This window comes from Corvus hawaiiensis, chromosome Z, assembly GCF_020740725.1.
Source record: "Corvus hawaiiensis isolate bCorHaw1 chromosome Z, bCorHaw1.pri.cur, whole genome shotgun sequence".
NCBI lineage: Eukaryota > Metazoa > Chordata > Aves > Passeriformes > Corvidae > Corvus > Corvus hawaiiensis.
In genome coordinates, this window is record NC_063255.1 from 296,332 (window position 1) to 312,387 (window position 16,056).

Here is a 16,056-nt window from a genome sequence, read left to right on the forward strand (position 1 = left end):
TACTATGGCTATTGAGTCAAGCAGGTTTTCAATTCAGATCAAGGGAATGTTGTGATTTCTGTGAAAGTGAGAGAGAGCTTCAAAACTGAAGATATCAACATTGCTATTGCACACTATAATTGATTTGTGTGTGTGCATGTACAATTAGCTTAAAGTATTAATGGAAAAAGTAGGTAGCTGCATCTAATGATTTTTTTGGAGTAATCTGAACCATCTGCCTCTATATATTAAGGAGTTCACTCTTTAATCCAGATTATGGCTGACAAACTGGTTTTGGCATTCACGTTTCACTAGCACTGTGCCCTTGAAGAGCTGATGTGGCTGTAGAAACTCTCTCGCTTACAACTGTTGTGTTTGAAAACATTTTTTGTTTGGCTTTCTTGTAGTTGTTTTCTTATAGCTCCTTTTCTTTTTCTTTTTTTTCTTTTTTTTTTTTTTTTTTTTTTTTTTTGAGAAGATGGCCTTTCTAATGAAAAGTATGTTGAGCAACCAGGTAAAGAATTTGGGACTTGGAGGTGGAGGGGAAGAAAGCAAAGAAGAAAGCACTCCTTCTGATCCAGCAGCAGCTGCAGGAATGACCAGAGAGGAGTATGAGGAATATCAAAAGCAAATGGTTGAGGAGAAGTGAGTACCTGTTCCCTTATTATGAGCACGGGGCTAATTCTTGGTAACTTTATGCAGATAAAAATAACCCAAGAAAAAGCCAAACATGCAGCTCTTCAGTATTTTTTTTTTAGAAGCAGATGAATCTTTGCTAAAAAGACTTTCCAAAACAAAAGTTCCCCAACTGGAAATGATAAAATATTATGTTCCTTCTTCCTGCCCCCCCTGCAACTCTCTCCTATGCTTTCCTGCTATCTCCGCAGCTTCATATGCTGGATTCATTCCTAGGTGATGTTACTTTATCTAGAAAAATTTTCCAAGATGTTTGTATTTAATTCTCAAATGTATATGATTTGTTCTCCTAGAGCTCCATGTCGAGTATTCTTTCAATAGGTAATATTTCGTTGTACACATTTATTATGGCAGACCTGAAAAAGTACTGGGTGCTATATTAAATGCTCATTTATCTTGAGCAAAGGTTTAAGATGGTTGGTTTTTTTCTAAAATCCACTAAATAAAGCAGAATTTTAAAATTAATTAAGTCTCAATTTTGACTGTAAAGACAATCTTTATCTCTTCCTGTGTTTATGAAAACAAGTAAAATGGAGGACTTGGCATGCAGGAGTTCAAATTATGCACAATTATAAATAAAACGATTGACTTTTAAATCTCAAATGCATCTGTTCCTCTAATGGTCAATTACATAATGGTTGTGTAAATCCTTCTTGTAAGATGATTATAGGTACGGGGTTAATGACTGACAGAATTTGAGGTATCCAGGTCTGTATTTAGCATCAGACATTTCTATCAGGAAACCCTGAAGAGGTGTTATTTAGTCTGGAAAAAAACACAGAATGTTTTGCTCTGCCTTATGTCAGGGGGTATTTAAAAGAGGAATGACCACCTGCTGGCAGGAAGATGTTTTATGGAGACTGAGAAGCAACACAGGATTCCTGGGACAGGGAAATGCCTGGGAAAAGAATTACTTCTATACTGTTTTTAAGTGGTGCATGTGTCCTTTCCATACTGAACCGTAGTGAGGAAGCAGGGCAGGAGTACCCCTATAGGACTGTTAGAAACTCTAAAAGAAAAGATCATCTCAGGAAGAGATGTGGTTCTGTGTCAGAAATCTCTGGCGTGGGCAGAGCATGTTCCTGTTTCAGGGGTCCCTGGATTTTGCCCAGTGTTCAGCTGTGCAGGAATGGAGACCAGAAAAGTAAATGTGCCTTGCTGAAGTTGTGCTCAGTTTTGAACCCGCAACCAACTAGGCTTTGCGTCCTCCTCAGATTTTAGGTTTGTTTGTGGGGGTTTTGTTTTTAGAGAGAGAGAAATCCAAAAACTCATTTTGGAAACAGAGGAAAAGTAATATTTCATTTTGCCAGTAGCTTTTATGTGCCAAAATACCTATGCTGAAACAAGATCAATTTTGCAATAGAATTTCCATGAAAATGCTACCAGGGGAAAAAGGAAATTAAAGGGAGAGGGGGGTGAAAGGTGAGTGTTATCAAATGTTACCAAAAATCTTTGAGGAGATACATTTTGCAAGTATGTAATATGCACATATGTAATCTAAAAAAATATTTGTGCAGACCAATCCTTAAATCTAATGAAAACATTTTATAAAATCACAGATTAATTCAGTGCTTTTCCATACAGGGAAGCTTTAGAATTCATTGCCCTTGTGAAACAATGAATGGACAAGGAAAGACCAGGAAAATTCACAGGTGACAGAAGCACAGGAAGTGTGGCCCCTTGGCATCACTTTATTGGTATTGCTCCTTTTGTGCCTTTGGACAAGTTACTTGGGGAATAACTCCCGTGTGTAACTTTTTGCAGCCAAGCAACTGGTTCCGTGCAAAAGATTGTATTTATTAACATCTTGAAGGAACATTTGTTCTGATTTCCAGGATGGAAAGAGATGCAGCATTTGCACAGAAAAAAGCAGAGCGAGCCGTTCTGAGGGTTCACCTGAGAGAAAAGTACAGACTGCCCAAGGTAAGCCTGTAGCTCATGAGCTCATCTAGTCCAGAGGCCAAATTTCAAACAATTTTAAACTGCCTGTTCCTTTTTCCTTAGTGATCCTGACACTGTCAAATATTCCCAGGAAAACCAAAATATTGAAAGCAAAAGCTTCAAGCAGCAGAGAAATCTGGAAGCTTTTTAAAAGCAGGCAGCAGCTGCAATAGCTTCTGGATCATGACAGAGAGCACAGTTAGATTGACAGCTTTTTCCTGACATGAAGTCACCTGGATACAAAAAAGGATAGCTCTCTACTGTATTCAAAGTGGTTTTCCTGGTTTAGAGGGGAGACTCACTCATTATTTTCTCATCATCTTGTTTTCAGGGTTTTAACTGCAGAACCCTTATTTAGCAAAAGTTTAGCAAAGTACAGGCTTTAGCACTAAACCTATGGTAAACATCCATGGATCTCACTTATTTAAAATATTTTTTTTAATTATGGTGTTATTTTGTAAGCTTGTGCCATGGGCAGGAGAGAGGTAATACAGGACAGAATATTTCTCCAGGGATTTGGATCACACATTTGCTCTGACCTATCACTAGTGGGAAGATGTTGGCATATTTCATTTATACCCCTCAAGGAAATGTGTGGTGGTTCTTAGCAGTTTGAGAGTTTATTTGTATTACTCACCTGCCAGCTCATTACCACTCATTTTCTGATCAGTACTTTCCAGTGCTTTTGATTAATTAAAATGGAGGAAGGTAAAGAATCCATCTCCTGTAATTTAACTGCAAAAAAATGTAGTGCTTAATCCAAACACGTCATTTAGGGACTCATTATCAACAGAAAGAGACCAGGACTTGTAGCCTCATCTAGCCAAGCTTTTAAACAAGCATTTAAGATGGAGCTGGGTCACCTCCTGGTGGCTATGTCTCTTCAGGTGACAGCTGAAGTCAGCTAAGATGTATTCCACCCCTAAGAGCCTGGTTCTTCTGGTGCTCTAGCTGGACAACATACTCTGAGGGTGAGTTTAATTACAGAAAGATTAATTATGCAAAAAAATTAAGTCCAAGATTCTAAGTGACTGATTGGATTGGAGGCCTAAGTCTCTAAACACCAGCATTTTAATTAGCAGCCGAGGAGTAAAATATCATTAGGCTTTGCTTTCCTTTTGGAGGCATATGCTGAGACAGCTCCTGAGTAGCACTTACCCAGCATCTTGCCAGAGCTTTCAGCTCCAAGAGGGGCTGCTTTGGAAAGCTCCAGGATACTTGAGTGCCCAGGTCTCAACTAAACATCAGTGCAGCTGGGTGTCTCTGTGGTTTTGAAATTCTCCCACTTGTAGTGCTTTTTTCAGCTTGAGATGGTAACCAGGTCTCCAGTCCCCCTTGGCTGAGCACCTCAAGCTCAAGACACACAAGCAAGCAGTGGTGATCTGACCTATCTCCAGCAGGATCTCGGCTTTGGCATACACTAAGTTCTGTCTGGAGCCAAATTTCAGTAATAACAATAGAAGACTTGTCTCCAAGGTAGGAGAGTAGCCCTTAGCCAGCAAACAATATTGCAGGATACGTTTTTCCGCATTTGTTTCTCCCTATATAGCATATATCTTGGTTTTCCTCAGCCCTTACAAAAACATGTTATAGCAGGAAGAAAATTAAATTATTACATGCACACTATGTGTCCCTGAAAAAAATTCAATGCTGGGATACAACATGCTGGCAGCAAAATGCTCTCAGACTTGTGATAATGCATTAATTATTTTGAAAATTAAAAGTCATTTCAGGTAGCCTAGTATGGGCTGGAAACACTGAATATTACCAGTATCAATCACTAGCAAGCATTTTAAGTAAAAGCATGAATTTCAGGACTAAGCAGGGCCCCCTTTGCCATGTAAAATCTAAAGCTCCGTGCTATCTGGGCCAGATTTATAAGAGAAAGTAGACCCTTAATGAAACTAATCCTATTAACAGAGTTGTCAACTTAGGTTTATCATCAGAAAGATGTTTTTAGCCATGAGACATTTGATCTATGGACAACTTTTTCATCTTTGGAGTATTCAGTGCGTCACATTCACACAAAACATTTTAAAAATATTATGTACAGACACTGATATTTTAATAATAATTTAAAAAAAAAAACCAAAAAACCTCACCAAACTCTCTTATCCACTTGCTGCCTTTTTCCTGAACTGGGATTCAGTAATCAATGAATTTCTGCAAGGTCTAAACACACGGGCATGAGCTGTGGAAAAATGGAGTCCCAGTGCAAATATCAGGAGGGACCAGTCCCCACTCACCAGGTCTGTGCTCCAGGCTGTGATGTCCGGAATCTCTAAGGGTGTTTCTGGGGAGGAGGGCTGCTGGTTCCAACCTATGGCTCCTCGTACTTGTGAGGTACCTGCAGCCCTTCATTGGCATAAGGACGGTGGGGCTGCTGTATTGCTAATCAAAAATCCCACCTGCAGGTCAAGGCAAGGTGAACTCTGATTTTGTATGTTACTGGTGCCTTATAGGTGATGAATCACAGGATCAGGTCTGGAGCCAGCTACCTAAGGCTCTCTGTACATCAGCATAGGTAAATGTTATGACAGGGTAAGTTAGGCATAAGGAAAGCAGTATCTCACACAGCAATGCTGGAAAAGAGTTTGCTTCCCCTGTGGATTAGTCTGTGAGCTTTGTTCTTTTTTGTTTGCAAGCAGACTTCATATAAGCAGTGTTGAACCAGCATTTGGTTTTCTTTGCTCCTTAAGTTGCACAGAGGACTTCAACATCATTGGTCAGAGAACTGAAAGTGCCATTTAACAAGCAATACCAAACTTTGATTGTTTGTCTCTCTGCCTGGAGGGCGTCATCTCACTTTGAGGGAGTTTGACAAAACTTTTAGTGGAAGAAGCTGTCTCTCCCTGAGGGAGATTGCTCTTCCCACCAGGTGGGCACGGACTGTGCTTCTCGCTGAGGGAGATTGCTCTTCCAACCCGGTGGTCATGGGGCTGTCTAATGTTAAACCATGTCCTTTACCTGTGGTAGCTAAAGAAGGAACTTCCCCTGTGATATCAGATGGTGACCATCTCCTGCTAGCACTATCTCAATCCTCCCTCTCTCTCTCTTTCACTCTCCTTTTTTCTCATTTCTGTACACACTTAATGTGTTACAAAATAAAGTTGGTACCCTTGAACTGGACATTTGCACCTTAATTTAGGCAGAGGACTTTACCAACAAATTGTAACAAAGCAGATATTTAGACAGTTTTCTGCGTGTATCACTGTATATGTAAAGAACTCTATTGCATCTATAGCAAAACAGATCTGGGACTGACTACATCAGATGCATAGTCAGCGTCAAAAAATATTACCATGCACTCAGACACTATTGCCTATGCTGTTAATTGTCAGAATAATATCTGACCCACTTTTGGCCTGGGCACCCTCCCAAGCAGTTCCCAGGGCCAGTTTGGGAGTTAGGACAGGCATTCCCAATCGGCAGTTTGATGGGACCACCCTGTTCGGCAGGGCGACAGAGTTCAATAGCATCCCAGTGGGTTTTTCCAGGCCAGCTGGCCTTGGGGCAAGAGACCTGTGCCAGGCATATTTAATTTAGTAGAATAGATGTAGCTTCTGTGTTCACTTTTCCATTTCAAATCAAAGTAAGCAAGAATCAAACTGTCAAATTTTAGAAGGAAGAGAAGAGGCTACACATATCATGTGCTTCTTTGCTTCTTGTTGAGCAGCCCCACCCTTTTGAAGCTAAATTTAGGTCTTTTCAAGCTAAATGCCAAGTGGGTAGAAGCAGGTGGCTTGGCAGAATTGTACTGCTTTAGACTATATCTCAATATATTCTTTTTTGGTCAGAGAACACTTTGAAGCCCCAAACTGTTGCGCATCACATCTCAGACTTCCACAGGACAGCGGGCTTTGGTGCAAGAACATGCCAGACAATTGTTTACATTGCCAAAGATGTGAATCACTACAGTAGCATGCAGTGATGATGCCTTAAATTAGAAATAATTCTAAAGAAAAGAACATGTGTGATCGTCTGATTAGGCACACTTTTTCAGTAATTAACAGTGTCTTTTTTATTATCCTCTACTGCTACTGCTGAGGATTTCAAAAGGGCTAACTCCTCTGGTAGCCATCAGCTGCTGAATAAAAGCTTAACACATTTTTTCCTGCTACACAATCAATAAAGAATATCTCTTCTGATTGGGAGAGTGTTTCTAGTTCCCACAGATCTGACTGCAGCAACCCTTACCCAAAAAGGGGAAGAGATGTCCTCACCCATTTTATCCACACAGCAGTAACAATCCTGCTAGAGCTCTCCGCAGTTTCACATGAGATAATGGGGAGAAATCAGATTAAAGGGAAGTACAGTTATTGCAAACATAAAGTATGGAAATATGGAACAGTAAATAGTGGTTATGCGGCCAACCACCCCCAGTCTGCCTGTCCTTGCTAAGGCCTACAACAACACAGACATCGCTCATATATGTCCTTGCATTCATTTGTCCTTTCATTCATGCAAAACCCAGACCCCTCACTCTAAAAAACACCTCCTGCTGATAGCATTGCTGCTTATTCATATCAGGCCTTTGCTGCTGTCATGCTTCATTTTGGAGATGTAATGAGGCATTAATGTTCATCTTTGATGTGTGAACTGTGTCAAAATATCCTGTTCTGAGCTCTGGATCCATCAGAATCCACGAGAAAATGTGAACAAAATCACCATTGTTTGAAAAATTGACATAATCCCAGTGATGGAGTGTTTCGGGGGGCAGGCAGGAAGCAAGTGTATGTAGTGCTTACTGCAATCTCAGCCCTTTTAATTGCTTAACCAGTTTCTTCTCCTGCCTCCTTTTGCTTTCTCAGACTAACACCCAACCTTCCTCCTCTCGTTTGTTGTCTAGGTCTTCCTATTACCCCACTTACCAGCACTGCAACACTGATTATGTGCCAGGCAGCCCCTGCTCTTCATCACAACTCAGAGAGGCCAATCAAAGATCTAGACAGAGTTTAGACACTGTTTGGGAAGATGGGGGACCCTTTTTCCAGTAATTCATCCCGAAGTTTTTTTCTTTCTTCCAGAAGGCTTCAGTTTAGTGCTGATACCTTAAAAATCCCCTCCCAACAATTGAATAAGGAAATGGTACCACAGCTTTTCTAGAGCTCTTCCTTCATTGAGCAGAAGCTGATAGGCACAGCAGAGCAGCTGACAGGCTTGGCGGTGTCTTGCAGCATGGTTTTGGGGGATACAAATAACTTGGAATGGAATTCCTGCACTATCAGCATGGCAAAGGTTTCTAAAATGGCAAGTGACACTGAGGGCTTCAGTTTTGACAGTGCTGAAGCCCTTCAAAGAAATATAATTGACATTGCCTGAAAAATCTTAGAACTTGCATGGAAACTGATTGAGGCCCTGAATTCACAAGTTGCACTCAAAAATTTTGACTGAAAAATTTGTGCATCTGTTTCCATTCTCCCTAAAAACCTAAAAAAAAAGAACAAAACAAGAGGCTCATTGGTAGATCCTGGGAGAGCAGAAATACTCTCATTTGCTGGTTTTGTTTCCTGCTTTAGAGTGAATTGGATGAGAATCAAATACAGATGGCTGGAGATGATGTGGGGTTGCCAGAAGACCTTCAGAAGATGGTGGCAGAAGATCAGGAGGAGGAAGAGGACAAGGACTCTATCCTGGGCCAGCTGCAGAACATCCAGAATATGGACATGGATGCCATCAAAGAAAAGGCACAAGCCACCTTCACTGAGATGAAACAGGCGGCTGAGCAGAAATGCTCCATGATGTAGAAGAGCCACCACTGCCCAGGGGCTATAACTTCAGTCTTGTGTTGCTGGGGCTGCAGAGGGAGAGCAGGCAGAGGGATGCACGTAGCTCTAGACCATTCAGTGTAAATATAGAAAACTGATGAGAGAGAGACTTAAAATCCTGAGGGGAGAGTGAAAATGTACCTGCTGGGACTGCCTAGAAGGAAGTTAGGACTGATCCTCAGTTTTGAACATAACCTTTTCTCCCATGGAAAAAATGTCTTTAAAGAAGTTAATATTGGGGAAAAAATGTGCCTTTTCCCATTTTTTCCAAGAGATTGAAATGCTATTAAATATGTGTGTTTGAACAAAATTGTGCTTCTGATACATCACATGGAGGTAACCGCATATTTAATCCTGCTTTCAGAAATAAACACATGTATTTCTTATAAAAACATGTCTGTTTCAAACATCTTGAGGCAAACGCAGTGTTCAAATATTGACATTGGCTGAAAAACCTTGATTTTTTTAATCATCTCTGCACTAAGTTTAGCAAAAGGCAAAAAATGAAGCATGTAACTCAACAGCATGGGTCAAAAATGTTGTCAAATACACTGAGTGGGGACTCGTAGGAAAGTAAGGCTTGGTGGCTCTCAGTGAGCCCTGCTCTGGAGCAGTGCAGGCTTCTCCAGTCTGCTTTCATTTCCCAGCCTCTCAAAGACACTTCAAACATCAAGGGACAGCAGTGACCCTTTGCTTGGCTGCTCTGTGTGCCAAATTCTGAGGCTTGAGGTACCAGCACAAAACTTGGATAGGCTAAAACCAGCTCCTCACGCTGATTCTGGGAGTTGTCTCCATCAAAGGCTAAACATGGAAGGTTATGCCAGGGTAGGACACCTAAACCTGAGGAAAGGCATAGCTCTCACTAATTCTGAATCTGCCTGAGGCTATGAGACACCCAGGCTTTGACTCCCAAGGAATTCTATGAAATGAATGGCTTCATAAGTTCTCCAAGAGCTAGCCTGGGAATTAAGTTTGGAAGTGAATACATGTAGCACCTTCCTTCAGGTTTATAAGTCTCTTTATCTCTCTCTCTTTCTGTCTCCACCCAATCAAGTAAAAATATTCGTTTTAAATTAACAAATGCACTAAGTATGGTTTATCTCCTTTCTTTCTCTTTTCCTTCCTTGCTTGCTTGCTTGCTTCCTTCCTTTTCGCTTTCTCTTCTCTTCTCTTCTCTTCTCTTCTCTTCTCTTCTCTTCTCTTCTCTTCTCTTCTCTTCTCTTCTCTTCTCTTCTCTCTTCTTTCTTCCTTGATCCTGGCCCCATGTATTGTTCTGTGAAGTGCACAAGATACAACCACAGCACACTCCAGGTGTGAAAACCACTCTGTGTTGAGCCCCCTTTGCCTGTTTTGGGTCATGTCCTCCAGCCCCACTGTTCCGGTTTGGTCAAATTTAGAGATATATCCTCTGAGAGAAGGCACAACCACCCCTCCTCCCACCAGGTTCGGGAAAAATAAATTTTCCTTGAAGGAAAGTGAAAGAGATAAAAACTATTTATTTAACAAACACACAGGAAAAGGAAAATAATGCTAAATAATAAAATCTTTCGCTGTGAAGAAAAAAACCTGGCAAAGTGTTAGAGTCCTCCCTTTGGTCTCCTCGGAGCTGGGGCTTGGCCCAGGGCCAGGCCCTCTGTGCTCAGTGGAAAGTCCTCCCGATGTGCTCTGATACTGAAGTAGTCCAGCAGAAAAGGGAGAAAATCTGAAATTCCAGGGAAGGAAAAAAAAGTTCAACTCTCAGTCTCTCTCTGGAGAAAAAGAAACTGAAAAACTGGCCAAAAGCTGACTGGAAAAAAAAAAACCTGCAAGCCGGGTGCTTCCTTGCTCCCCCACCACAGCTGGAAAAAAAAAATCGCTCTCTCTGTGTGACCTTGAACAAGCTGCAAACTGCTTTGAAAAAGTTTTGCTCAGTTTTTCCTTCCTCCTCTCAGGCTAGTTTAAAGGCTTAGAAAGGCACAAGAATTAATTTCTGGGCATAGGGCAGCGATATGGGATACACATCATAAAGTCACCCCAAGACACCCACAGAACAGTGGGGGCTCTGCCAAGCCCCAGAGAGTTACAGGGCTTTGTGGAGAGAAGTTAAGTCATCCCATGGATCCTGGAAGATCCCATCACCACCAGGGAGGATCCGTCCCCAGGAAGAGGTACAGGAAAAGTCTGGATAACACAGATTCCACAGGTAAAGCAATGGTTGCACCAGGCAGCCCACCAAACCTGAGCAGCGCCTTTCCACACTTGCCTGGGACAGTCCCTGTTCCTGCAGATGGGTCAGCAGTCACCCACAGCTACATGGGGACAGTGACAAGAGGTAGACAGGCAGAGCATCTCAGGGAGGATGTGAGCCTGTGCTATGCCTGCAGTGTTTTACTGGTCACTTGGAAAGGAGGCCAAATTATCCTTTTGGCAAAGTCACCTCTGCTGTGAGGCAGAGAGAAGGGCAAGCAAGAGAGGTTCCCCTCCCTCCTGCTCCGACAGCTGCTGGGTGCCAAGGTGGCGAGGGAGAGTCTCCCTACCACCTCCTGGTGCACTGCCACAGACACTGAGACACAGAAAAAGGCCAGAGAAAAGCTGCTGCCTTTAAAAACCTCATTATCACTGACAGTCACAGTGGTGCCTGCCTCCGTGTCTGCCAAAACCAGAGAGGGCAGCACACAGCTTTGTGTGTTCATCATATGTGGAACGTTTGATTAAGGCAAATTACATTTATTTGGCAAATACATTTATTTGTATGTCTTTTACCTATTTTCGGCTAGAATCCTTTGTCACATTTCAAGTTGATTGCCAGTTTTCCCCTAATGTTTCTGCTGAGCACACAAGCACTTTCTAAAAACACTCCTCCCAACCATGTGTTAAATGTTCTTGTAGGTAGTTTCTGGTTTCACTGAACACAGCCAGTTTGCTAACAGTAAAAGGAAGCTGAGATTCCTTCCTACAAATAGAGCTTGGGAAAATTCTTTCATCAATCAGTCTTTAAATATAAATCGAACAGACTTGCTTGAAAACCTGTTATCCAATATTTTCCTCATTGCAGCACCAAGAAAATACACATTTTCTTCTTGCTCATTTCTTTCTTAACTAAGAAACACAGAGTTGACAAGTTCTGACCTTCCTTGCTTTTTCCAGAGGATGTCCTGGTGCCTTAAATGGCTCTTATCCAACAGGTCATTCCTTTACTGAAGAAAACCTATCTTCAGTAGGTCCCTCAAGCATCAGAGTTATTTTGCCTAAAACCAACAAGACTTCTGATCCAATTTCTCCCTCTTGGGATCCTGCTCTCACATGGCACCATGGAATCTAATTATCTATCTGGAAAGACAAGTGGGGTCTTTTAGGAGGTCTTTACATAAAGTAGATAAAAGAGTCACCAGCTCAGCTCAATCAGCCTGAGGTTTGTGAGGCTCAATGCATTTCCCTCTGCATTGGTATAAAACTTGCTAGTGTCTCCACACTGTTGTGTTGCTTTACAGACTGAATTGTCCTATCTATAAAACAACAAAATAAACAATCTTAAGGCTTTTGACCTTTGAATTAAAATGTGCCTGGGACATCCTGAAAATCTTACTGAAAGCATCTGGTGCTTTAAAGGATCTAATTAAATTTGTCAGCAGATATAGGATCAGCATTTTCACAGTTTAAAGGGTCAGAGAAGAAAGTACAGTCAGAATCACCAAACAAGCAATTAATGAGATTCCAAAAAAATGTCTGGGCTGGCAGAGACAAGCAGGACTGGGAGGTGGCTTGGGACTGGTGCAGGATGGGAACCCAGCCCCCATGAAGTGCTACTGGCAGGAGAGTAAGCTGCCTTAAGCACCACTGTTAGACCAGAGGCTCCCACACTCCGTCTGGAGTAGCAGAGTCAGGGCAGGGTGGCAAACCTGTGCTGCCCTCAGCAGGAGCCTGATCCTCAGCCTGCCGGAGGTGCCTGCCTGCTCCCGGCAGCACCTGCAGGGCTCATCCCTCCAGCACCAGCTGTTCCGGTCTTTACCTGCCAGCCGCAGGCCTGGGGAGGCACATGGGTAGGAGGTGGCAGGGGAGGCCCTGTACCACCCCAGGTACATGCAGCTCTCGAGGCGCTTAGCCTTGGGGACAGGTCACAGGAGAGCCTCTGCATGTGTGCGCATGTGCACGTGCACTGGTATGTGAGTCTGGGAATATTTGTGTCCATTTCTGTGCACAAATGCACATGTATGGGTGTGCATGCAGCTATGCACGTGTGAGAACGGACGGAGACGTGTCTGTGTGTCTGTGTGTCTGTCAGGAGCAGATTAAAGGGTTAGGTCACATGGCAGCTACTGCTGGACGGACCCTACCTGGGATTTGGGTTCTTAGAGTTAATAGGATCGCTGGAGCTCAAGACCGTCATCCCATCAAGATAAATGTCTCTAGTGCCCACTTTTAAGCAATCTGAATTCAATTAGGCTAATTGGAAAACAAGTAAAGAAGGATTGCATTAATATAGCCTCATAGCATGAACCTCCCCTCCCTCCCTCTGAGCATGGTGAGCCTAAATCCCAGCACCATCGCACCCAGTCCATGGTGCTCCCACCAAAAAGGGCTGCCTGGCTCCCAGAGCCTATTCCACAGCCTGGACAGACAGCGGGACAGCAAGATCTCTGTGCAGTTCCTGGGTGCCAGACAGGACCCTGGGAGGTAGAGAAAATGCAACTGACTCTCCTGGGCAGATCAAGAAAAGTCTCAGCAGAAAAACAAGAAAGGTGTGAGCGATGCAGTGACAGGAGGAGGCAGCAGCTTCCTCACGCGTTATGCTTTCAAGAAAGTTCTGAAACTGCACCCTTAGGAATTTCTGGGGAGGAAAAAAGCAAAGCCTTTTTTTGGTTGTTTTTAACAATCTGTTGGATAATACAGAGCATGCAAACTGCAGGAGGGTACAGGTTCCCTCTAGGTGAATATTTCCTCCTTTTCCTTGCTTCCCTCCCATTGAATTGCAGTCTGACCTTGGAAGCCACATTTATCTTTCAGGGATGTCCTCCCTGCTGCAGTTCTTTGGTCTGGAGAGTGATGTCTCTCCTGCAGTGTGACTTCAGTTTCAAATCTCTGCTCTGCAAGTCAGTAATTATTTCACCTGGACATAAAGAAAAGGCAGGCGAAAAGGAAGGAAGAATCTGTGGCATTTTATGGTGCTGACTTCACTGTGTGAAACCACGTCCCATGCGTATGTCTCAACAGCAACAACAGGATGAAAACTATTTCCCTTTAGTCTTCACTATACATGTACAGGAAGGAGGTACAGCAGACAACTGCACTTGACAGATTGTCCATCTTGAGAAATTTTGTTACTTTCCAGGCATAACTTCAGCAGAAATTTCAATAATGCATTGCAAAAAAAAATAAAAAAGGTGATGGAATGGGGGCATCCCTTGGAAAAGCAAGTAACATACCCTGCCTGTTTCATCCCCTAACGAATACTCTCAAATTTGATTCTGGTTGCCCCTGTAATTTTCCAAAGGTCAATGGTCTTTGCAAAGCTGTGATGTACCACAGCATCAGTTTCTGAGGCTTCATTCTAATATGACACATATCCCAGAGGGTTCTGTGGCAGCAAGGGATTCAACTGACAGCCAGGACATCAGACCCAAAGGGAAATGTTCAGTTACCGTTCTTTGCCATTCTAAAACCTCTGTGTAATCAGAGGAACCATTAGACTTCCTCCTTCCCTGGAGCAGTGTAATGCCTCATGTGTGTCACACAGTGTGTGCCTGAAGCATGGCAAGAGAGAAAAGAGAGATCTAGAGTTGGAAGAGTCAGAGCTCTCTCTGCTCTGCTATGCAGTTATGGGGATTTTTGTCAGGTATTTTTTCAAATTGGGATCAAAGGAGAGGCTTCCTCCGAACAATTCCACTTGCCTGCAAGGAGGATGCTACAGTGACAAATGTAGCTCTGTATGGAAAATACAATTAGAGCAAAGAGAGCAATCTACTGCTGTGGAAAGAGGAGCCTTCTCTGTCAAGGAGGAAGGTCTCTTGTGTCCTGTGTGGGACTCGAGCACCCTGCTTCAGGGCTGGAAGGCTTTTTTGCTGCCTTCACATTGTAATTAATGGCAAAAAAATCGATTATTGATCCTGTAGCTGACAACTTTGACAGGTACCCAAAAAGCAGCATCTGTGCCGGGATCCAATGCCCTTTATAGCACTGACTAAAGGGTTTTTGCTCCTTCGTCTCACATTCCTATTTTTCTTAGCTACAATAAGCAAAACTGATTCCCAGTTTTGCCCAGGGCTTCTGGAGGGACAGGTATGTTTTGTGCTGATTTTGAGGGCTGTAAACCCCCAGTTTCAAATTAGAAGAAATTAGGGACATTGCACCGTTCATTCATCTTCACTAATAGAGTTCCTGGGAAACACACATGTAGATTAAAGGAACACAATGGCCCCTGGCTGATTGCTTTGAGTACCCTCCAATGCCCTACAATGGTATTGACTTGCTTTTTATAGTGTGCACAAAAGCCACACTAACCTTTTCTTGTCTCTTCTGTTAGCCTCTTCCCTCTGTGCAAACGGATGGCTGAGTTCTTTTGGCCTCAAACTACCCCCCCAAGCAGTCAGTGAAGGCAAACCTCACCTGGATCTAGGAAAAGCCGTGCACTCCTAAAAGAAATCAACTCTGGGACATCAGACCATAAACCTGCAAAAGGTGTGGACATTGGCAGAAGCAAGCACTGCCAATCTTTGAAGTGATTCCTCTGAGAAAATCTACATGATATGGAGCCTGTTGGGGCAGGAGGGGAAGAAAAAAATTGCAGATTTATTGAGAGAGGTCATACTTATTAGACTAGCTAATATATCTGGAAGAATGAGCAGCAGCAGTGGTGTTTTTCATTCACATACACTCTCCTCAGGCTTCAAATGGAAGCATCTTCAAAGCTAAGTGTAGGCTGAAAACCACTCTGGATGTTACTGGGTTTGTCATTTAAACCAGATGGGACAAAAGGTACAGAGGAACTGGGAAGTGCTAGTGTGAAAAGTGATAAAGTGACAGAAAGACAAAAGCAGGAAAAATATCGATGCAGGAGATGTGATGCTGTTACCTGGTTGGTACTGTGGTGGGTCCACGTCTTCCACCAAGCCAAGTACAACGTGATGTGTGGGATCTGTCTCCCTACCTCACCTTCAAAACATTTTGTACATCCCCCCATGAAGCCATGCCCTGCCTGCTACCCCCCAGCCCCACTTGCACCGTGGAGTACAGGGTCACAAAATCGGTTCTTCTCACAGGCTTTGTCCTATAGCAGCGTACTGGAAAACGTCCTCGCAAATATTGCTTAGAGCTTCCTCGGGCTTGTGAAGTCTGAAAGGCTGAGTCCACCTCCTGCGTCCATCCTGCCCAGAAGCACCTGGTCTATGAAACGCCTTTGGAAGCAACCGGGCGCAGGGCGAGTGTCCCGCAGAGCACCAGCGCAGCGGCGCTTACGCTAGTGCCCGAGTCGGCCCGGGGCCTCGGATCGTCCCGCGGATCAGCTTTCGAGCGGTCGCCGTGAAACCGACGCACCACCAAACCGTCCGGGAGGGATCTGGGCTGCAGCCGTCGGGCAAGAGAAACGCGGCGAGGCTCCGAGAGCCGCCGAACAGCGCGGGGCCGCGCCGGGGACCGTCTGTCCTCCGGCCCGGCACCCCCGGGCTCCAGCCCCTTCCCGTCCGTTCGCTGAGTCCCC

The 16,056-nt window shown here is 43.6% G+C and overlaps 1 protein-coding gene across 1 annotated transcript; it reads left to right on the forward strand.

The window, feature by feature from the left end:
• The first annotated feature begins 264 nt into the window (after window positions 1-264).
• On the forward strand, window positions 265-8,776 carry CPLX4 (complexin 4). The gene is made up of 3 exons (XM_048292603.1): window positions 265-624; window positions 2,511-2,598; window positions 8,136-8,776. Exons 1-3 carry the CDS (start codon window positions 458-460, stop codon window positions 8,361-8,363), a joined length of 483 nt encoding a protein of 160 aa, XP_048148560.1. The 5' UTR covers window positions 265-457; the 3' UTR covers window positions 8,364-8,776.
• The last annotated feature ends 7,280 nt before the right edge of the window (window positions 8,777-16,056 follow it).